We start from the raw sequence: 23304 nt of genomic DNA, 5'->3' as shown, positions 1-23304 counted from the left end.
CAGTTTGGTTGGAGTTTGGTTGGAGTTTGGTTACAAGAGTTTGGTTGCAGTTTGGTTACAAGAGTTTGGTTGCAGTTTGGTTACAAGAGTTTGGTTGCAGTTTGGTCGCAGTTTGGTTACAAGAGTTTTGTTGCAGTTTGGTTGCAGTTTGGTCGCAGTTTGGTTACAAGAGTTTGGTTGCAGTTTGGTCGCAGTTTGGTTACAAGAGTTTGGTTGCAGTTTGGTTGGAGTTTGGTTGCAGTTTGGTTACAAGAGTTTGGTTGCAGTTTGGTTGGAGTTTGGTTGCAGTTTGGTTACAAGAGTTTGGTTGCAGTTTGGTTGGAGTTTGGTTGCAGTTTGGTTGCAGTTTGGTTACAAGAGTTTGGTTGCAGTTTGGTTGCAGTTTGGTCGCAGTTTGGTTGCAGTTTGGTTGCAGTTTGGTTACAAGAGTTTGGTTGCAGTTTGGTTGCAGTTTGGTCGGAGTTTGGTCGGGGTTTGGTTGTAGTTTGGTTGCAGTTTGGTTGCAGTTTGGTTACAAGAGTTTGGTTGTAGTTTGGTTGCAGTTTGGTTGCAGTTTTAGCCGACCGAAGCGCTGAGGTGAATTCTTCCTTTTCCAGTTTTTTTTGTTTCAACACCAGCTGTTTTTCCTAAAATTTCTCGGGAGCGTTTCCGGTCCCTCGAAGTGTTCCTGCCGTCCGATCTCAACCTTTCCACGCCGTCAATAGTTTTTATTTTCAGCCGCGTTCTTCATTAGCGGCGCTTTGCTGTGAAATGTGAAATGTGCCGCTTTGATCGGCGCGGCCGCCTGTGAGATCAGTGAGCCGGCCGAGAGACTAACCTTTACACTGAGAGAGAGAGAGAGAGAGTTTGTTAGAGGAAATCTGCTGCTCAGACAGTAAACAGGAGGCAGCCAGCGGGCCAGAAACACACACCGTCATTATTTTACTCAACACACACACACACACACACACACACGCAAACAAGCTCAGACTGTCTGTCTCCCTCTCATCCCATCCATAGCGCCAGTAACATTTAGAGTTGTGTGTCTCTCTGTCTATATGTGTGTGTGTGTGTGTGTGTGTGTGAGTGTGTGTGAGTGTGTGTGTGCTTCCCTCAGATATTTATTGGAAAGCGACGGCTCCTTTAACCTCGCCCATCGACCGCCCAGCACTCCCATTAAAGCTGACTGGGACGTCCACTGGGAGAAACAGAGAGAGAGGGAGAGAGGCTACACACACACACACACACACACACACACACACACAGTGAGTGTGTGTGTGTGTGTGTGTGATTGCCTGTAAAGGGAATCTTTTAAGCGGGAAGAGGTTGTTTCTCAGTGTGTATGGGCCTGTGTGTGTCAGCTTGTGTGTGTGTGTGTGTGTGTGTGTGCTTCAGTGTAGTTTTACGTTTATGTGTGTGTGTGGTCTTGAGTGTACGTCTTCAGTGTGTGTGTGTGTATGTGTGTGTGTGTGTGTGTGTGTGTCCCTCCTGTGGCTCAGGAGCTGTTATTTGGTGTAAATAGCAGCTCATTACAACTCAACAGACACACGCCTCAGTGGCTGTGAGTGTGTGTGTGTGTGTGTGTGTGTGTGTGTGTGTCTCAGGGGATCCTATCAACCTGACAACAGTTCAAGGCGACAGTTTAGTTTGAGGATGTAAGATGTTTTGACACACACACACACACACACACACACACACACACACACACACACACACACACACCTTTTCTCCGGGCCGTCCCTTCTCTCTTTGTGTCCCGACTCCTTCGACGTCGTTTTGAAAACCAAATCTGTCGCCCCGTCTTTTTTAAAGCCCCGTCCCACGAAATCCAAATTACTGGAGAGAAATAAAATCCCGGCGCCGGAGAAGAGGAGGAGGGGGGAATAATCTGAGAGAAAAACTCTGAATTCACGAGATTAAAGTCAGAGATTTACGAGAAAAAAGTCCCTGCAATGTCGCTTCAAGTTTTTTTCTTGTAAATTTGTGACTTTATAATCTCATTTTTTATTATTATTATTTTCCCTCATAAATTTGTGAGGTTTTTTTTTTTTCCCCAAAAATTTACCCGTTTAATCAAGAATTAAACAGGTAAATCTCAAGTTTTTTTTCGGAATATCACCCCCCTCTCCTGGCTGTGTGAACAGTTTTTTCTCCCGACAGTGGCCCTCGTTCACTCTGTCATTGATAAAAAATATATATATATGTATATGTATGTATATATGTATTTTGTACTTTGAATAAATGCACCAGTCGATATAGTCAAAGGTTCTTTAATAATCACAGTAACAAAATCCAAACGGGCTGATGCTTCCTGCTCGTCGCCGGCTTCAAACTACAGGACAGACAGACGAGGTGCACATGATGTTTTGGCATTTTTCTACCTCACATCAGAAAAGCCTCCATGCTGAGCTCAGCAGTGCTAAAACAAACCAACAGTCAGAGGGTCAAAGGTCATGGCAGGCAGAGTGAGTCCCGTGCGTCCCGGCGGCGGCGGCGGCGGCGCTCACTTGGCGGGGCAGAAGGGGCAGGCGTTGTTCCTGCTGGACTGCAGCCACACGCTGATGCAGTCGCGGTGCACCGTGTGCAGGCAGCTGAGCGGGTGCCGGCTCTCCGGCTCCACGTGGTTCTGACACATCAGGCACAGCTTGTGGCCGCCGCCGCCGCCGCCGCCAACGGCTTGGCCCCCCGCCGCCGCTCTCTGAGGGGGCGGCATCGGCCTCTGGATGGGACCTGGCGGCGCCCTCGCCGCGGACGGCGGGGCGAAGGGTCGGCTGATGGGCCCCGGCGCGGCGCCCTCGCTCTGCGCCAGCCTCATCCCCACCTGCTCGGTGACTTCCTCCATCGACATGCCGGCCAGCGTGCCGCGGGAACTCTTCACCTGCTGCAGCAGCGACGTCAGCTGGGCCCTGGTGCATTGTGGGAATCTAGTCCCGAGCTTCTCCAGGACTTTGTCCAGCTTGCCGGCGGAGGCGGACGAGGCGGCGGTGGCGGTGGCGGCGGCGGGCGGCGGGGACGGAGACACCGGCTGTGCAGGCAGGGGGGACGGCGAGAGGCTGGGGGGCGGAGTCACCCGAACCGGAGCCCTGAAATGTGGCCGGTGATGAGGCTGCGGCTGGAACTGGTGCTGGCTCTGGGGCGGGGGGTGGTACTGGGGTGGGTGGTAGTGCTGGGGCGGGAACTGGTGGTGGTGATGGGGCTGAAAGGGGGGCGGGTGCGGGTACTGGTGCTGGTGCTGGTGTGGAGCGAAGGGCCGCTTCCCCACGTTTGGGAAAGGAGGAGGAGGCACGAACTGCGGGCGGGCAAACGCCTGGATCACCTGATTGAACCTCAGCTCCACCTGTGAGAGAAGAGGGGCGGGGCTTATTACAGCTGAACATATGACGCGTCACGCCATTTAATAATTAACTGGCTTTTTTTTTTTTAACTGCTCAATCGATGTGTGAATCAATCAACGTCAACTTTAACATACAAATGAAGGTTCATGATGTTCAGTCTAGTCTAAACTCACACAGAGCTGATTAATACGATGACATATTAGAATAAAAAAATGGAAAAGAAAACAGAAAAAACTTCAGAACTTTCAAGATTAAAGTCATAAATTTATGAGAAAAAAACAAAATTTTTCTCATAAATTTCTGACTTTTCTCTCTAAGTGTTACCCTCCTGCCCCGCCCTGCGGTGATCCTGATATGGCATCGTAGATTAAATCCATCATCCACAGATCAAATTTTTATTATTCTGCATTATTGTGACATTAGAAGCTGCATTTCACTTCAGTTTCTACTGGGTTGGTTTTCACTGACTTTAATTCCTCCTGTTTTTCTCTGCATGTGAAACTGAAAAAGGCCCATCAGTGTGTTTGTCAAGCAGCTTCTCGTCTGCTGCCACTAGAGGGAGACAGAGAGGTGCTGGTTCATTTCCCCGGTGGCGTCTCTCACCATGGGGATGGGCGGCAGAGTCGGGGCGCTGATCCTGGGGAGGCTCTCGAAGTCGCGGCCCTGCTGCAGCTGCTGCAGGACGTCCTGGAAGCGCCGCTGGAGCTCGCCCTGGCTCTTCCTCACCGCGCTCTCCTGCTTCTCCCAGTCCAGCCGCTCCAGCTGATACTGCTGAGGATACTCCACCCGCAGCGTGTTCAGGTACTGCCTCACCTGCAGGGTACATGCAGGAATCTTGAACTTAATTTTAACACCTTTTTAAGACTTTTTCAAGACCTTCTCAATATTTTTTAATACCTCACCGCCACGTCGAGCTGTAACCATTTCCATCAGTGATATTTTTAACTGAACAGTTTTAGTTTGTGATAAAAACTATAGACCACTAGGATACAACAGAGCGTACTTTGTGCTTCTGAATTTCCACCCGCCCGCTCGCTCTGGCGCTCTCAGAGACAATTAACGAACGCACCCACGATAGCCTAGTTTTTTATGCACCTGTTCATCTTTGTTTTTTAATAAAAATGACTAAATTCACACACTTTTACGATGTTTTTGGGACTCAAACTCTTGGACTGCTAATTCAGAAAAAATACTTTCAAAATGTAAGACTTTATAAAGTCGTGATAAGACTTTTTAATACTTTTTAAGGGTCTTAATTTTCCCAAAATTGATTTATCACCTTTTAATACTTTTCAAGACCCAGTGGATACCCTGACCTGGGACAGCAAACAGGTGCACTCACGTTCTTATCACCTCAGAAATATTTCAAAATACAATCTATTCTAAGTGATGAAGACACAGAGACCCTGTTTAGTCCAGTCATTTTATGAAAAACCCTAGGACAAATTGCAAGAGAAGCAAACTCAACTGATTTTGTATCCTCAGTTTGTCCTGAGTGAGGGGAAAAAAAAGTCCCAAGGAATCCCATTGGTGGAAAGTTTTGAAAATCACCTCTATATGACCATATAATACCAAAAAACACTGTTTTTAACACACAGGGGAAAGGGGTTCAACATTTTACTTTCAGATATCACTATAAAAATTCACAAGATGATTACACACACAAAGACAAGAAAAAAAGTCTATTACAAGTTCTTTGAATTATTCTGTTTGCACATGCATATCACACATTATCTGATTTGATATGCGCTAATAAGGAATATAAGGAATAAATGCCAGAAGAGCCATTTAAACAGTGAATTAAAAGGTTACTATATATATAGTAACCTTTTAATTCACTGTTATATAGTAACCTTTTAATTCACTGTTTAAATATCTGTTCTGGCATTTATTCCTCATATTCCTTATTAGTGCATATCAAATCAGATAATGTGTGATATGCATGTGAAAACAGAATAATTCAAAGAACTTGTAATTGACTTTTTTTCTTGTCTTTGTGTGTGTAATCAACTTGTGAATTTTTATAGTGATATCTCAAAGTCAAATGTTGAACCCCTTTCCTGTGTGTTAAAAACAGTGTTTTTTGGTAATATGTGGTCATAAATAGGTGATTTTCAAAACTTTCCACCAATGGGATTTCTTGGGACTTTTTTCCCCTCACTCAGGACAAACTGAGGATACAAAATCAGTTGAGTTTGCTTCTCTTGCAATTTGTCCTAGGTTGACCCCAATTTTGGCCTAAAATTACTGGACTAGTTCCACACCTTCCTCTCATCAGGCCCGCTTTACTGCAGCAGCCTTTCCACTCAGCTGAACCAAAACCTGCTGATCGACTACAAACTGTGCAGAACCGGCAGACGTGATCACACCTTCACATCGGCTCTCAGTGTGGTTCACGAGAGATTTGAAGAGTTTACTGAGACTTCATGGCCTCTCTCCCAGCTGGGTCTGACCTCTTAGTGCAGAGGGCCTCTTAGTTTTTTTTGAAAGAGTCATGCTGAGAAGGAGGCAAAAAAAAAAAAGAAGATGTCATATCCATTTTCGCTCCTCAGCTTCTGCCACTTTTGTTTGAAACACGTCTCACTTGTGGTGTGTGACGTTTTCACTTTGTCATTATGGGCTGTTTCATGCAGATTTTTAAAAAGAAAACTACACTCAAATGGGTTTTAGAAGAAGTCTGTAACGTTAGAAAATGTGGAAAAAGTGAAGCGGTGTGAATACTTTCTGATGGCACTGTAAATAGAGGATTTTCATTATTATCATCATTGTTTTCGATGAATCTGTCTATTATTTATTTATTTATTTATTTTTATAATTAATGATTTGGCCTGTAAATCGTGGAACAATCAAGACAAAGTCTGACAGGAAGTGATCAGAGCCCAACGTGACGTATTAAAATATCTACATCAGTCAGATCAGCACAAAACAGAACAAAACAAATTCATTTTTTAAAGATATGACTGAAGACAGCCTGAGCTTCTTAATCGTCTTTATGAAGATGGAGCCCGACAACGACGAGATGAATGACTTTTTACTTGATAAATGACAATCGAATATTCATGAAATCAGTCATCAGTTCATCCACTGATCCACATTTGTTGACTTCATGAAACTGATCAATGATTTAGTTTATAAAATGTGGGAAATAAAGTCAAAGTCTGACGGGAAGTGATCAGAGCCCAAAGTGACGTATTAAAATGTCGTCGTCAGTCTGAGCAGCAGCCAAAAAAAAACCAAAGTGTTATTTTTATGAAGATGAACGGAGAGAAAGAAGACAATCTGATGAACTCGATTAATTACTGAATTTGTAAACTGATCATTTTCCGACATCATCATCAGTCGCGCCTCCTCACCTCCTTGAGCCAGGTGTCGATTCGAGCCGCGGCCGCCTCCCTCTGCTTCTCCACGGCGGCGATCTCGTCCTGCAGGGCGGCGAGCTCCGCCTCCTCGGCCTCCCTGCGGGCTCGCTCCATCTCCTGCCTCAGCTCGTCCAGCTCCTCCTGCCACTGCCGCTGCTCCTCGCCCTGCTCCTCCGCCAGCCGGGCCAGCCGCCGCTCGCTCTCCTCCAGCTCCTTCGCCAGCCTGACGGGACGAGGCGGGGCGACGTGTGAGTGTGTGTGTGAGTGTGTGTGTGTGTGGGCCTCAACAGTCTGGAGCACGTTTACATGCACACCAGATTCCTGTATTATTCAGATTATCCTCAATATTCCGGTTGTGCACGAGTCATGTAAACACACTGAACCAGATTAAGGTCATATTCCAGTTGGAGAGAATTCCCAATCAGACCCCTGTGCCATGTGAACACCTTAATCTGAAAACGCCCCGTACCCGAATATTCAGTCACGTCTCGATTCGCAATGAATCCTGGGGCGTCTTTGTTGCTATGGTTACTGCGAGCGGGGGGAACGACATGGCGAACAGCAGCAAGAGCCAGGAGACCGCAGTCTGCCTTCAGCTGGTCAGAGACTTCAGTATCATGGAGGATCTTCTCTTTCTTCTTCTTCTTCTTCTTTTCTGGCAGACCAGACGCCTATACGCATACTGCTGCCCCCCCGCAGGTTGAGTGTTGCATTACATAAGAGCGTGGAATACGCCGAAACGCGGGAACATGCCAAGTGACATGTAAACGGAATATTCCAGTTGCTGCAGCGCATCTAAACACCTTAAGGCCCATTCATACCCTTTTTTCGTCTGTCCGTCCATCCGTCCGTCCTATACGTGTATACCCTTCATACCTCTGTACGTCTTTTGTGTTGAGGTGCGCGTTAACACAACACTTCCTCTAGATGGCAGTGCCGAGCCCCAATAAACCGGCATTAATAAAACATGGCGACTGTGGAAGAAGTCCAAAAACACGTCGGTGGAACGTGAGGCCACTAAACCTCAGCTGCCCCCTTCAATGGGGAGTTCCGGTGTTTGGTGCTGCCAATGCAGGAAATGGATGACGAGCGGCATTTCCACTATTTCACGATTTCCTCTCCAACTTTTGACAAGGTGCAACACCGTGCTCCATTTTTAAAAGCCTTTGCGGATCTTCTTGGTGACTCTGGTGATTTGGTGACAATCTGGACTATAAACTCAATACTGCCCCCACGATTTCCGGTGGTGTTGCTCCGTCTCGTCCGTAATCGTAAGCTCCCCCGCTTCGTGCAAAATGACGGACGAAATGATCGGACAGGACGGACGAAATGCTCCGTCCGTCTCCGTTTCCGTCTTTTACGTAGGGTATGAATGGGCCTTTATTCGGAATATGACCTTAACCAGAGTATTAACCTGAATCAGAACATGGTGTGCATGTAAACATGGTCACTGAGCCACATTTGATTCCTGTGTGATGATGTCGGCCCCCATAGCAGCCATTTCACTGCAGGCAGAGACTTTTGTCAAACTGGACGTGGCTGGAGAAAATGACCTCTAGTGACCTCTAGGAGAATCACAGCCTCATCAGACTTTACAGACACAAACTAGAGGAGGATTCAAACAATTGTGAGTGGTACCCAACCCTAGGCATCAGGCAGGACCAGTACGGCAAGCCGGAGGGGCCACGCTCTCACGATGAAGTGCACTATCTAACAGTTTGCTGCATAAATCTGCATATTAATGAGGCAACATCTATTCTCTTAAAAGGCCCAGCTCTTTAAAAACACAGTTCATATGAATAACCCTGCAGGTGGCACATGAGCACAGGTGTGTTGGTGTATGTGCTAATTGATGTGTTTGCTTAACGGTCTCATTAGCATATCGGCTTTAATAAACCACAGTGACGTCGGGCGGCTCACCGGCCTCCTGTTTACTCCCAAACTGATTCCAGTGCTGTTTCCAGTTTGGCAGCAAACACACAGCCGGAGGTGAAGCAGGTGTTTCTGCGTCTCTGAGCGTCTCACCTGTCCCTGTCCTCCTCGGCGCGGCTCCTCTCGGCCGTCATCTCCTGTTTCTTGGATAAGAAGCTCTTCCTGCTGGCCTTGGAGTTGTTCAGCTCCAGTTTGACCCGCAGCGACTCCACTTTGTCCAGCAGCGCCTGACAGGAAACACAGTTTACCGCTTTAACGCCTCGGCGGCTCCGGGCCGACCGGCCGACCGACCGACCGCAGCTCCGGAAATCAGGACTTTTGAAAACGTTTGACTTGAGAAAATCACATAAACTTATCATGTGTATCAGCAAAACATTCAGGCTGTTCAGTTTTATCACCGTTTCAATTCTGCGACCTGTGTGTGTGTGTGTGTGTGTGTGTGTGTGTGTGTGTGAGCAAGCTCTGGTCAAAAATCATCTATTTAAAGACAATTCATCCAAAAGCTTAAAAAAATCTAATAATAAATAAATAAATAAATAAATGAAAATTAAATAAAAATAAATAAATAAATAAAATATTTACAAAATTAAATTAAAATTTAAAAAAATGAAAATATATAAAAAATAAAAAAAATAATCTATTTGGTCAGATGACTCCTCCTTTGACTATTTTTTTTTCACCTTCCTAGAGGTGGGATCATGGCATGGAATTTTTAAAAGGCAGGTCAAGCAGCTTTTATGGAAGAAGGTGAATGTGCTTTGATTCTAGATAGTTTTTCTGCTTTTTAATTGTTTTATTTGTGTATTTGTTTTATTGGGATGTCTTCTGTTCCCACCTATTTTTGTATGACCTCTGTCTTGACTTTGTCTGTTTCTTGTCTATTTTGTTTCTTGTATGTAACACCAAGGACCATGCTGGAAATAAGTTTTGTACTTTTGCATGTCATCCGATGGATTGCTGTTTTATTCGTCTTAATCCATAAATAAATCTATCTATCTATCTATCTATCTAAATGTTAGTATGACACATAACTAACTAATAACATAATTATCTCAGCATATTGATATAATTGTGAAGGAATTTACCATTAAAATCATGTATTGCGTCAGCCTCTGTATGACCTCAGAGTGAAACTGTTGGTATCTGCGATGGATCAGACCCTCTGCCAGCTTCTCTCATTAAGAGGTGATCAGTTACTTTTCTGGAATTTATGACTCGGCCTGTTTCTGGAAAGTTTTTATTGCTTTATTACCTGATTGACTATGTCAGACATGCAAAGTAAATGTAAAATCTGAAGGCCTTAAGAGCTTCCTGTCACCTCCGTCATATTATATGATTCTCCTGCTGCCACAGCTTTAAAGGCCTGAAGATCATCTGACTGTTCGTTTTTGTTGTAAAATTCCACGACAATAATCATCTCATGAATCCAGAAAAAAATAAATAGATTTTTTTCCCTCCTTATGAAGACTTTTCTCCAAAATCTAGATTTAATTATCTCATTAATTTAGAAAAATAAGGCAGATTTTTTTTTTTTTTTTTTTTTTAATGAATGCATTATGCTTAATGTCTACTACACAAAATACATACATACATACATAAATGTGATGATATACTGGTATTTTTATTGGCTTTGGTGAGCCAGCATGAAGTGACCAAATACACCGTTTACAACTACTCAAAAAAAAAAGTAAAAATGTTAAAAATAAATTAAAAAAATAAAAATGAAATGTGATGACTTTACTGTAATTTTTAAATTGTTGTACAGCATGAGGGGACCTAATACACTGTTTTTGAGTAAGTAAAAGTAAAGGAATTTAGATATAAAATTAAATATATATTCATTTTAAGGACATTTATTTCTTGCTAGGTGTATATTCTGCACAGTGGTTCTCAAACAGGGGTCGGCATGAAATTAGCTTTAAAAGTTAATTTTATGAAATATCAGTCGTGTCACTTCTCAAAATAATTAGCCTGAGCTTTAATAAGTTAATTAAAAAATGTAAATGTAAGTTGGATAAACCACATTTCGAATTTCCCAGCAGTGTCAGATGTGTCGCACTCTTGTTTGTGTGTGTGCATGCATGTCTGCAGGTGTGTGTGTGTGTGTGTGTGTGTGTGTGTGTGTGTGAGACACACGTGCTGCTGCTGCGTCGCCTCCTCCTTCTTCCTCTCCAGCTGCTGTCGGTGTCGGAGGTGCTCGGCCTCCTCCTCCTCCTGCTGCTTCAGCAGGACGCCGTGCCGCTCCGCCAGGCTGCAGCTGTACTTCAACATGGCCGTCACCTGGCTCTCCCAGCCCGGGTCGGTGTTGACGCTTCGCTCGGACGCCCCGCCCGGCGCCAGCTGCAGGAGCTCTGGGAGCGAGAGACAAGGAGGGGAGGAGGAGGCGATTAAAAACAACAATGATGGAGAACAAAGAAATCAATCAAGAGGGGCATGAAAATGACTGAATCTATTTAAAGTAAAGATACTGGTATCATATGAAACTAGACGACACCAAACATGTCATGCTACGTCGTCTTCAAGGCGGTTAAATATCACTAAGTTCAGCTACATTTTGGTGAAGGAAAAACTGTCCTGTCTGTTTCCAGCGGGTCCCTTGACCTCTGACCTCTGACCTCCAGCTCTCTGGATGAAGATGGGTTCTCTGGGCAGCCACGGCTCTTCCCTTCAGACACGCCCACCAAAACACTTAGAAATCTGCACCCAGGTATCATGACAGTGTCGAAACACATCATCCCAGCTGTGCTGTCTACATGTGGGCTTTCGCGCTCAATAATCACTGAAGCATTTTTAGTCATTTAGCAGGTAAAACTACCAGACTGACTTCCAGCTTCACTGAGATGCTTCTTCTCTCCATTTATTTCAGTGTAAAACTAATAGTTTGGGTTTGTTTGTATTTTTTAGCTGCTTCTCAAACTTTACCAAGACATTTGCAGACATCACTCTGGGCTCTGATCACTTTACTCTTCTTTTCTCTGCTTTACGTTTCACTTTCAGAGTCAGAAACACAAATACGTCACTGATCCCAGAGGGGAAACTGGGTCCGCTGCAGCTGTCCTCAACCTCGCACGACAATAATTAAATTATATGAAACAGAAAAATATATATCTATAATATGTAAATTTGTAAATAAAAAAAAAAGTATGTACATTATGTTATTATGTGCACTGATCCTGCTTGTGTGCATTAACTATAGTTGTAAGAGAAAGTATATGCATTATGTGTATTCTGTCTAAACGTTAGCATTAATCCTACAACATATGACCTAAATAAATACAGAAATAAGAAACTGGGCCTCTGTAAAGAAGGGAAACCTCTAAACATCATATACACACAGAGGCGCTGCACAGTAAACTGTTAATACATTAGATATTTAGTGGATGTATCAGGAATGGGGCATTTCAGCCAACAGGCCGCCAGTTAAAGCTGCTTTTCTCCGCCCTCTGTCGCCTGCCTCTCGGTACCTTCCTCGGTGGGCTCGGCCGGCCGGAGGGTCTCCTCCCCGGCGGGCGGGTGGAGGTGCATGCCGGCCGCCGGGGCCGCGCCGCCCGGCTCCGTCTCCCCGGAAGTCTCCAGGCTCCCCGCTGCCAGCGAGCTCCGAGCTCCACGGACTGTTCAGGTAAACCTCTCCGGCCTGACTGGAGCTAAAGCGGACAGCGCTCCGGTTCACAGCCGCTGCCGGATATCTGCTAACACGGACACGGACAAGAAAACGTGTGTGTAAGAGTGTGTGAGTGTGTGTGTGTGAGTGTGTGACACGGAAATGATTGCACGCAGAGGAGGCGGAATATGACCCGCGTGAATCCATCCGGCCTCCACTGTGGCTCCGGGCGAAGATCGTCTATTTTCAAGACGATTCACCCAAAAGCTTAAAAAAATAAATAAATAAAAAATAAAATAAAATAAAATAAAATAAAATAAAATAAAATAAAATAAAATAAAATAAAACAAAATAAAATAAAAACCTATGCACAAAAGATAATAACAAAATAAAAAAAAATAAAAAAAAACACCACCACCACCACCACCACCACCACCACCACCACCACCAACAACAACAATAATAATAATATAGAAAATAATATAAAAACACTTGCCTTCCTGGTAAAACCTTCCTGGTTTGTTAATGAGCTCTCCTCTCACTACTTCATACCTGTAGAGAGGTAAATGCTTGGCACATAACTGCTGCATTAATGGCAATTATTTCTGAATGCTGGCATATTCATCTCATTAATCCAGAAAACAAAAAAAAAAAAAAAAAAACAACAACACATTTTTCTTCTCTTGAGAACTTTATTTAATTATCTCATTACTACTCATTTTTTTCTCAACCAAATACATTTCAATTCATAACTGCTCCACTGAATGAATAAATAAATAAATAAATAAATAAATAAATAAATAAATGTAACACTGTGAATACTTTTCCGGTAAGTAGAAGTAATGGGATTCATATATAGAAATTGAAAGTATACATTTTGTGGGCATTTATTTCTTTACAGGTGCATGTTATGGCATAAGAAGTTTCACTACTTTGTGAGCAGGGAGGTTTGGATATGCATGGTCTTGCGGTGCTCGGAAAGAGCGGCGGAGTGAGGCCTCTTCGCTTTTCCCCTCCTCTCCGGGCTGGCTCCAGACTCCGGCGGGTCACATGACAGAGCTGGGAAAACCTCCTGACTCCCCACTCCTCCTCTGCTCTCCTCCACCTCCCTCCCTCTCCCTCTCTCTCCCTCTCTCTCTCTCTTTCGTCTGTCAGTCGGCTGTTCTCTCTCGCTCGGCTTTTTGTGTATCATCCCCACCGCCGAGGCAGTGAAGATGGCGGACACAGCCAGGGACCCTCCGCCGGAGCAAACCGACTTCCAGGAGCTGGAGGACGGGGAGGACCTCTTCCCGGAGCCGGCCGCCGCGCCAGAGGTGAGGGGAGGCGGTGGAGGAGGTGATGGGAGGCCGAGGGGAGCTCCGGCCGGGCGTGATGCTCCGAGCTGACAACAAACTTAGCAGGCGGGGCTGCTCGTCCAAACGGCCTCTGGCTGGTTTCTGTGTTACATGACGTTTTTTGGTTTTTGCACAGAAGCGGTGAAAACACACGCAGCGCTTCGCTCACATAAAGATCAGGGAGGTCTGAGCCGCGGCCACGGAGCCCCACAGCCCAGAAAACACTGACAGGCAGGGTGGAGAGGCTTATTTTGCGCCTAAAAAACGCAGAATCTGTGTTTTCTACTCGTACTTCCGGGTTGCCGTCAGGTGACAGTCACACAGGTGTGACTTGCGAAGCCGCGTTCAGGTTCCGTGGGAGAAAACAAGCGGGGGGAATGACGTTAACAAGGACTTTCATTTCGTGCTTTTCAGTCTGTCCAGGCGGTCACGGGGACTGTTTTTAAGACTTTGGGGGAATTTTTTTATATTATATTATCTTATTATTGTTATTATATTATTATATAAAAAAAAAAACATGATGATGCACAGAGTTCATCATTTTATTTCAGCAAATCTGCAGACGGCACCGTCAGCCACATGTGAAAAATGCATCCAGTGGTTTTGGATCAAAGGACCAGTTATGAAAATGTGCACTTCTGTTTTCATTAATTGTTTTAAGCCGTTTTGCATTTGTTTTTGGTGTCAAAGTGAACAGCAGCAGTTTGTTTTTTTTTTGTTCTCCTGCAGTGAACACTTAGGCAGACACCCAGCCGTCTTTTCGAGCGCTGATCTGCACATCTGCTGAAGTTCTGTCGCGAGCGATAAACCCACCTGAGCTGTGTCCGCCAGGTGTTTGTGTGCAGAGAGGGAGCTCAATACAATAAATACACACCAATGCGGTAAATACACTCAGTCCAAATTAGAAATTAGCAATGCACACCTTATTTTTAGCCTAGAGTAAAATAGCATGAGCATGCAACAGTGGTGTGTACGCTACACATAAATCTGAGAACACAGTACTAAAAAAATAAAAATACAATCAAATAAAAAAAACAAATAGCTTGGAGTGGTGGGTACACTGTACGCATAAACAAGGCTCTGTTGGTGCAGTAGATGAGTAATGGCTCCAAAGTGCCAAAAACACTCACAAACAAACAAAGTGATTCAGCCACTACAGCAGCTGTTATTAGAGAGGCGGTCATTGCAGGACACAGTTCCACAGTGCAGAATGAGCAGTGAAGGTAACAGGTGAGGGAAGCGGCGAGCTGACCGGCAGGCGACCCAGAGGAAGTGGGTCGGCTGGATTTGGTTTAACGCTGACAGCGGAGCGTCGCGTCGCGGCCCGTCCTGCATGTCCCCCTGCAGACTGGGGCTTCATCGCTGAGCACAGAGACTCTTTGTCTCGACTGCAGACAATACAGAGACTCTGCTCCGGTTATTAGAGGATGAACTGAGTGACACCTGACTCTGCAAACCAGAGAGGCCGCTTTAAATACGGGACGAAATTCTCAAGCAATGTCGTGACTTTTTGAGGGTTAGGGTTTTAAAAAATTTCCCAGGTCCAATACCAGGTCCTGAACGCTATTTTTCAATACTAAAATCTTGTCATAAAATCAATTTTTTAACATCTCTGCATGCCTTTACGACGCAGAACATTAGACAGCCAATCACAAGCATTGTTAGATCTTGGTACAAGCATGCTGCCTTCCTATTGGCTCACTGCCGTGTCGGGTCGAGGGGGAGGGTATCTTTGAAAAATCTTCATTACCAGTACCTTGACTTCGATACAGGATCCTGAATGTTACTTTTTCAATAACCAATTTGATAAAATGTTGTTATAAAATCAACTTTTTAACATCTCTGGGTGTTTTTCCTGCACGCCTCCGCGACGTCTAACGTTAGACAGCCAATCAGCAGCTTTATTAGATCTTAGCACCACCATGCTGCGTGCTTATTGGCTCACTGACGCTGATGAGATTTACTGCTTAGGAACTGAGTTTCGGTGCCGTTGCATCTTTCGATACTCAATGGTGTTGAAGTTTGGTACCCGGCCCTAGTCGTGTCTCCTCTGAACTCACCGTGCCGCATGTTGCAGCTCCAGGCGTGGTAACCATGGAGACAGCAGAAAGACAGACAGGTAAACAGTGTGTCATTAGCAAGTTACTGTCATTGGCAACTGCTTTGTTTTGTTTGCTCAGTGAATTATATTCTGTATCTGCACATGAACCTGGGGAGGTCAGCGGCAGTACGCAGCTATCCGAGGCTCATGGCGCCTACAGACTGTGAGATATCATCTTATGAATTTATTACAAGCCACATGGATTTGTGCTACATGGATTTAATAAACTTGGGATACGACATCAACTTCGATGTGTGTCGACTGCGATGATCCCACGACTGAATCTTATTGGCAGCAAGTTAATATACAAGGAAACATCGTCGGCGTACGTGATCAGTCGGCACCGCTGTAGTGCTAAACTAGTGGCTTTGTTCTGCTAATATTGATTATTAATATCAAGTGGTATGAATATATGTTTGGACAAAATCCAAAGAGGAGAAGGAGGAGAATGTGGATCCAGTCGTTTTCTTCTTTGCTGGAATCCCAAACATTTCTTTTGCTCGTTTTACCTCCATCATCGGTTTTAGTGTAGTTTTTTCATGCTGTGTGCCTATTGGTTGGCTTGTAGGTCGTGGCGGCGGTCCCACTGTGAGATGGTTCTCCTGAATTTTTGACTGTCAGGATTTTCTCCCGGGCCGTCTCTGGTCCCAGGACTGTGACGACGGCCATGTTTGTTCCTCTCTCAGTGTGAGGCCACAGTTTTGGAGCCACGACCAAAGACAGCGCCACGTTTCTTCCTCGTTGGTCGTCTCTCCTCTGGGACAGCCCAAAATCCCACAGTGTGTGTCCACGGCTTCACTGCAGTGAAACAGTGAGTCGGGCCGCTCGCCACACAGCTGAATCCTCATTTCTTCAGCTTTATGCATCTTAATAAACCCAGTCAATCTTCCAAGTGAGGGCTGTCCTAAACAATTATTTTTCTCCAGATTAATCTATCAACTATTTTTACGATTAGTTGATCAGTCAAATGATGAATTTTTCAAGTAATCTAGCGATTTCTTTTTATGTGCGATGTATTAAGGTGCATCGTTAAGTTTCGTTTCTCAGTCAAAGTGACCTCGTGTTGCTTTAACTCCTTCATGCTGCCGTGTTACTGTAAATTAGCGTTAGTTGGTAATTAGTTAGTCAGACTTAGGATCGTCCAGCTTTTTGCTTCCTGTCGTCCTCCAGCAGCATCAGGACGTCCCGCTCCAGCTGCTCGCTCGTCGCCGTGGAGCTGCTGAGGGACGCCGTCTCCGCTTTGCAAAGGCTGCAGATGACCAAGTCACTTGGCTTCTCCACACTTTTCACGTCTTTGACCGTCTTTTTGGCTGTTTTGTGCCACTGCTGCCATTTTTTCCACTTCTGTTCATGAACGTCGACGTCTGCTGTACGCTGTTTGTGTAAATTGCGTAATCAACGTAATTGACAACAACTTGATGGTATGTTGTACGTGTCGACGTATTTACGTCCCCGACGTTATCGATTAAGTTGATTAATCGGGACAGCCCTACAACGAAGGTCATGTTAAACTCTGTGGATGTGGCAATAGGATCCATGCATTTTTATCCAAGAGTGTAAACATGAAGACACAACATGCTGTAGGCGACAAAGTGAAGCTCCTCCTGCTGATTCATGTTTCAGGTCCCAGTAGCGAGCTGCACGGCCGGGCTTATCCTCGTGATGAGGATGAGGTCAGGAGCCGTCGTCCTGTTTGCTGTAAAATGTGGGCGTGTAAAGCCACAGAGACAGTAAACAGTGATATTGGGCTTTAAATAAGCTTGAACTTGAGTTTGCACAGCAGGAGGAGTCTGGTTCTGGATGGAGACAGGGCTGCACTTTATTAACATAATTATTATTATTTTAGTTTAGAGGCCGTCTGCAGGAGAAAATGCATCATCACTGTGTTCAGAGTGTAAATTAGGAAACTGCTCAGACCCAAATAAGCGCCAAGTCACAGGCCTTTCACAAGTTTACTGAAATGCCTTTGAGTTACCAAAGAAATATTACAGAAATATGCCCACATACACACACACACACACACACAGAGCTGCCCTGAAAGCTGTGGTACAGTTGGCACACTGAGCGGCGGTGGCATTTCGCTGCCTCACCAGCGCTTTTTAGCCCTGAACTCTCCCGACTTTTTTTTTTTTTTTTTTTTTCAAAACCTTTTGTCTTTCTCCAGCCGGAAGCGTGTTGTGTCAGCGTGCAGCGAACGCCACATCAAAACAAGGCTCTGGGTTTGATTCTTCTTCAGAATCAAAGTCCGACATTAGAGCTAAGAGGGAGAGGTTGTTGGAGCCTCCTGGACATTACAACAATAAAAGCCCCCTCAATTTGGAGGCTTGAATGTGAGGCTTAATTTTTCATTGGCTGAGTCATTTTAAATACACAGGTCAAAGTTCACCTGGAGTGAACTCTTGTGCAGGCAACAGATTAAATTACTAAGCCACCAAAAGCAATATCTTTTTTTTTTTTTTATTATAATTTTTTTATTTCCACCTCAGAGTTTTGAATGTAAATATTTCTTTACCGCCGTTGCACGTTATGAGCCTGAACGCCACATTTCGAACATCTTGCGCAGCCACAGGTCAGCATCTTTTGCTGCGTTCACGTGCAGGTGGGAGAGTCCGACATCAGAGGCTTCAGAGGTCAGCGCTGCGTTCAGGTGCCGCTCGGTCAGAAACTCAAACGATGAGCACACACACCGACGGTTTGGATTTTACTGTTGGACCTTCAGCACACATAAAAGTTACCAGTTAGTGCTGTTGTAATCAGCTATTATATGTGGGACTGGCAGAGCAGAGAGTTACACAACACACACACACACACACACACACACACACACACACACACACTCAACAGAGCTCTGTGTGTGTGTGTGTGTTTTTGTCATGTCAGCATTCTGGATTTCATTCCTGGAGATGACTCTGTTCCTTCAGTGTCACAACAACGCTCCACTGACCCGTGTGTGTGTGTGTGTGTGTGTGTGTGTGTGTGTGTCACTGTTGTTTTTCATCACTTCCCCTGTGAGCAGCAGAGTGAGGCTGGGTGTGTCTTTATGGCCGAGATGCTGCCGGAGAAGCACCAATAAACGCTTGAAGGATGTCGGACACACACACACACACACACACACACACACACACACACACACGCAGAGAGAGAGAGAGCACTTCACTGGGGTTAAGTGGAGTGTTTAATAACCCCTGACTCCTCTTCCCTCCTGCTCTGTGGCGTTCACTGTCACTTTGCAGGAATGTTTTTTTTTAAACTCGTGTTTCTGATCCCAGTCGAACTTAAAGCTGCACAAACTTCTGAAAAAAAAAAAAAAAAAAAAATGCAAATTCATCATAACGTCCATTTCCTGTGTGAGAGCTGTCAGGTCTGTACCTCAGTGATGTGTTACAGACCAAAACAAGTGCAAAATGTTCACAGTAAAGTTAAAGCAAAGTGAACATTTGTTTAAAAAAAAAAAAAAAGAAGCAAACTTGACATTTCAGCCGATTCAACTGAACGACCACTGACGATCACCTCAGCTTTTATTCTGAAGTTTCATCCGAGCAGCAGCAGGATGACACATCAACACGTCGTCCAAATGTTTTATAGCAATTCAGTTTTCTTTTTGTTTTTCTATTAATTTTGCTCATTTATGGTAAATTCAGCCAGGCATACTTTATTTTTATTTTTATTTATTTTCAGCCAGGCACGGCGGCCGGTGGAGCGTAGCCGTCAGCCGGCTGAGGTGCCAGGTGTGTTTTTCATTTCCTCATATTTTCACCAGAGGAAATGCTGTGTAGCAGAGAAAGTTTTCCGTGATGATCCTGTCAGCTTCCTCCTCCGCGGCGCCAGCGCTCGGGTTTCTCCAGCAGAAATCTACCTGCGCTAACCGGCATTCTCTTAATCCCTTAATCTGATTATGGAAACAGACTTTGTTTGCAGATCTCAGGTCAGAGAGCCGCTGGATGTGGAGAACGAAATCACTCCACACAGCAAACCTGCCAACATGTAGTCTTTATTGTATATTTTTAGCTTTTATTCTATTTTATTTAACTTTATTATATGTTTCTATTGTTGCTGCTGGAACAGGAGGTTTTTTCAGGAGTGGACAGTAGATGCACACATAAATCAATAACCTGATTTATTTATATTTTATTTTTCTTATTTATTTACGGGGTTTTTCCTGGCATAAAGTGACATGAAAGCAGGCGGCTACTAATAATTTTTTTTTTTTTATAATTTTGCTTATAGCAACACAGGTACATCTAGGAAACCCAGTTGAAAGACCGTGAATTGATTATTTAGGGTTAAGCAGTTTTCTGCCTTTTCTGTATCTTTTACACACTTAAACTTGTGATCATGCATTTTTTTCTATTGCAGAAGGCCTATGAATTAAACTAATAATGTTTATTATACTTCAATAAAGTACAGCCGAGTGTCCGTCCAGCAGCTCACAGTGTAACATGCATTTTGAACTGGGATCAGGACCAAACGCTTCAGTATCCTGCAGCAGGTTGTGTTTGGTGTCACTGTGTTTATCCTCTCCGACTCTTTAAAAAAAAAAAAAGTCTGATCTTATTGTCACAGTTACAGAGTTGAAAACGCCAGACGAGTCGTTTCATTAGGCAACAAATTTAATAACATGCATGAAGTTGCTTTGGTGCAAAAATACTGAAGATGTGATCATCAGCAGCCTCGTCGTGTCCGTGAGCTCGAGTCACTGCAGGCACCGAGCTCCTCAGATCAGACCAGACCAGACCAGACCAGATCAGACCAGACCAGATCAGATCAGACCAGACCAGATCAGATCAGATCAGATCAGATCAGACCAGATCAGATCAGATCAGATCAGATCAGATCAGACCAGATCAGATCAGATCAGAGTAGTGTGACCAGGTCTCTGCACGCTGGGTCACATATTTTACACAATTTCCGTGACAGAAAGCTGAATTTGGCTCAGAAATGCTGCAGCCATGTAAATGTGCACCGTCTATATTTTCCTGCGAGGCTCTGCCAGGGATTTCCTCTGCAAATGTCCTCATGTCCTCTCTCTCTCACCTCCTTGTTTCCTGCTGCTGTCGATCGCCCCTTTCGTTTCCCGCCCAGCGGCTCTGAGGCTGCAGCCCAACACGTCACCTCGGGGTGATCATGTGGCCATAAAAGTGGATTTTAGTGTTGAGATGGCCAGTGGTTTGCACAGCTTTCTTTAGCTGCCTTCAGATATTATTCCATCAGTGTGTTTGTAGGACTTCACAGTCTCTGATCAAGGCTGGGAACTATTGGACTTTAAGGTTTTAGATGTAGTTTAAGTCTCTATTTGTTTCATCCAAACCCTGTTCAGCTGAGTGTCCCTGAGCTTTTATGATCCTGCCGCCCCTTTTCCTCTCTGCTGACTTGTTGAGTGTGAAAGAGGCTGTTTGTCAGCTTTGTTCCTTTATTTTGCTTTTCGAAATCGTTCTGAGATCCGGCTCCGGGCAGGTTTTAAATATTTAAACGAGTCTTACATATTTAGTTTTCTGATGCCAGCAGACTCCCTGTTGCTGAGTGCACAGCTGACCTGGAGCAGAGTCTCTAAGTGTGTGTGTGTGTGTGTGTGTGTGTGTGTGTGTGTGTGTGTGTGCTTCCTCTAACCCCTCCACCTTTGCTGAGTCAGAAAGGAGGAAGCTCCTCATTATCATCGCTCATTTCATTTCCTCTCACTTCCATCCTCTGCTGTTTGTGTCCTCTCAGCTGAAATCTCCTGCTGCTTCCTCTCTTTCTCTCCCTCCCTCCCTATCTCTCTTTCTCTCTCTCTTTCTCTCTCTCCCTCTCTCTCTCTCTCTCCCTCTCTCTCCCTCCCTCCCTCTCTCCCTCTCTCTCTCTCCCTCTCTCTCTCTCTCTCTCTCTCTCTCTCTCTCTCTCTGTGTTTTTATTGGGTCTAAAGTCTGTTGTGTGCAGCAGCAGGTGACTGAAGAGTTGTAGCAGTGTGTTCACACACACACACACACACACACACACACACACACACACAGGGCAGCGAGCAGACGTGACTCTGTAAACACACTCATTAAAAAAGCTCATTCAAAGCCGGTGTGTGTCGGAGGAGTCTGCAGGTTTTGAACCAGCGCTGACCGGATTAGCTGATGAATTGATTGACTAATTAAATGACTAATCGATTGTCGATCATCAAGTAAAAAGTCGTTGTCGTCCGTTTCTAAGTTCATATCGTCGTGAAAGTACTTTTTTTTTTTCTTTTAGCTGCTGTTCATTTGAAGATTTTTTATTGGTCACATGCATGAACGTACGGGTACAGCAGCCGTGACTCCAGCACTGTGAACGTAAAAATATAGATAAGAATAAAATAGATAAAAAATAACATAAAAATAAAATAGAAAGTATATAGAACACTCCTATATACAATATACACCCTATATACAATATACAACAATATACAATTATGGACGTTAAGTGTGCAAATGAGTAGAAAGTAAGAAAGGGAATAGAAAATGAGTGGATGAATGGGAGCGAAAAGGCACTGACCCACATCCCACAACCAAAAAAAATGTCTTCCAATTTAACTTTTTTTGTGATTTCTTGTCTATTTAGAGTTAAAACAACAACTCACAATTTAGAACTTCACAAAAATATTTTTATTTTAGATTTTACAGTACGTCCACTGTGGTGGATTTTACTGTAAAAAAAAAAAACAGATCATTTTAAATTTAAATAAAAAACCAATCAAATAACCACAGATAATCAGTGCCATTAACAAGAAAATATATAATTTTCATAAGTAAAAATCAATAGCCAAACAATATTTGACTTCTTTTTTCACGACATGTGCGTTTTTCTGCAGCTGCCATTTTGGCTCAGTAGAAGGTGGGTGTTTCCCTCATCCCACCTCATCACATGAGATATCACTGGAAAGGCCTGGATCTCCTCTGTACACCAGGACCTGATAGGGCAGCTCAAATGAGTTAAAGGATATAGACGATCAATCAATGTCCACTACAGAGGACAGAACTGAAGAGTTTTTTCAGAGGCACACTCCAAAGCGAGCGCTACGAGAAATCTCCCACACTTCTCACACAATTAACACAAAAATCAATAAAGTCGGCGATTGACATTCCACCACTACACCAGCTGGCTAGCATGTTGTGTGGCTAACGTCGGGCTAACTACAGCAAAACTTGTTACGGGTTACAGTGATTTTACAACGGCTGAGGGGCGTTCTTATCGGCGGCACGACGCGCAGCGGAGACGTATTCTTCTCCTTACATTCTTCCGATTCGCTATTGACAACCGCAAAAAGATGCCAATAGCCCACGCAAGAGAGATTACCACAGCTGAAGACGTCAATTTGAGATTGAGATTTCCCAGCAAAAAAAAAAATCGTCGCGTCTGTTTTCAACGTCGCTGATGACTAATGATGACGTTTCCGGGGATGAAGGGTTGTCCCATTTCATAGGGGAGCATTTCAACCCCTTCCCCTCATGACTTTGTTGCATGAGGCAAGTGGCACTCGAAAAAGAGGGGTACGGGTAGGGGTGAAAATGAGAAATGGGATTGGCTCTTGGACTTCATTTTCCACGTTTTACAAACTAAATGATTCATCAATTCAAAAAAAAAAAAAAAAAACCCTTTTGCTGAGTCAGCAGTGAAGCAGTCGTTGTTTGGTTGTGAAGTCGAGGCTCACAGCAGCTCCCAG

General features: G+C 44.4%; 2 protein-coding genes across 5 annotated transcripts in view; one reads left to right on the top strand and one right to left on the bottom strand.

Annotated features, from left to right (window-relative positions):
• Positions 1-2233: 2233 nt before the first annotated feature.
• On the bottom strand, positions 2234-12270 carry rnf214 (ring finger protein 214). 2 transcript variants are annotated; one of them, XM_030059835.1, is made up of 7 exons: positions 12070-12270; positions 10742-10956; positions 8699-8832; positions 6668-6896; positions 3918-4127; positions 2657-3316; positions 2234-2471 (listed from the first exon to the last, which is right to left on the bottom strand). In XM_030059835.1, exons 1-7 carry the CDS (start codon positions 12128-12130, stop codon positions 2424-2426), a joined length of 1557 nt encoding a protein of 518 aa, XP_029915695.1. In that variant the 5' UTR covers positions 12131-12270; the 3' UTR covers positions 2234-2423. The 2 variants fall into 2 exon arrangements, with proteins under 2 accessions (XP_029915695.1, XP_029915694.1); XM_030059834.1 differs by having other exon boundaries at positions 2234-3316.
• Positions 12271-12996: 726 nt separating this feature from the next.
• The window catches only part of snx2 (sorting nexin 2), a 44214-nt gene continuing 33906 nt past the window's right edge, over positions 12997-23304 (top strand). Inside the window, exon 1 of one of the 3 annotated variants that reach the window (XM_030059836.1) lies at positions 12997-13519. In XM_030059836.1, coding sequence (XP_029915696.1) covers positions 13421-13519 — 99 coding nt within the window. In that variant the 5' untranslated portion in view covers positions 12997-13420. The remainder of the gene's footprint in view (positions 13520-23304) is intronic. The other 2 variants (XM_030059837.1, XM_030059838.1) reach the window with 2 other exon arrangements.

Source organism: Myripristis murdjan, chromosome 9 (genome assembly GCF_902150065.1).
Source record: "Myripristis murdjan chromosome 9, fMyrMur1.1, whole genome shotgun sequence".
NCBI classification, from domain to species: domain Eukaryota; kingdom Metazoa; phylum Chordata; class Actinopteri; order Holocentriformes; family Holocentridae; genus Myripristis; species Myripristis murdjan.
Note: the sequence above shows the minus strand (reverse complement) of the source record. Positions and strands in the feature narration are given on the sequence as shown.

Coding starts and splice junctions, on each gene's coding strand:
- rnf214 (XM_030059834.1), bottom strand. CDS start 12,130: ATGCACCTCCACCCGCCCGCCGGGGAGGAGACCCTCCGGCCGGCCGAG. Junction 10,957..12,069: donor GGCCGAGCCCACCGAGGAAG/GTACCGAGAGGC, acceptor TCTCGCTCCCAG/AGCTCCTGCAGCTGGCGCCG. Junction 6,897..8,698: donor GCCGAGGAGGACAGGGACAG/GTGAGACGCTCA, acceptor TCGTCCCGTCAG/GCTGGCGAAGGAGCTGGAGG.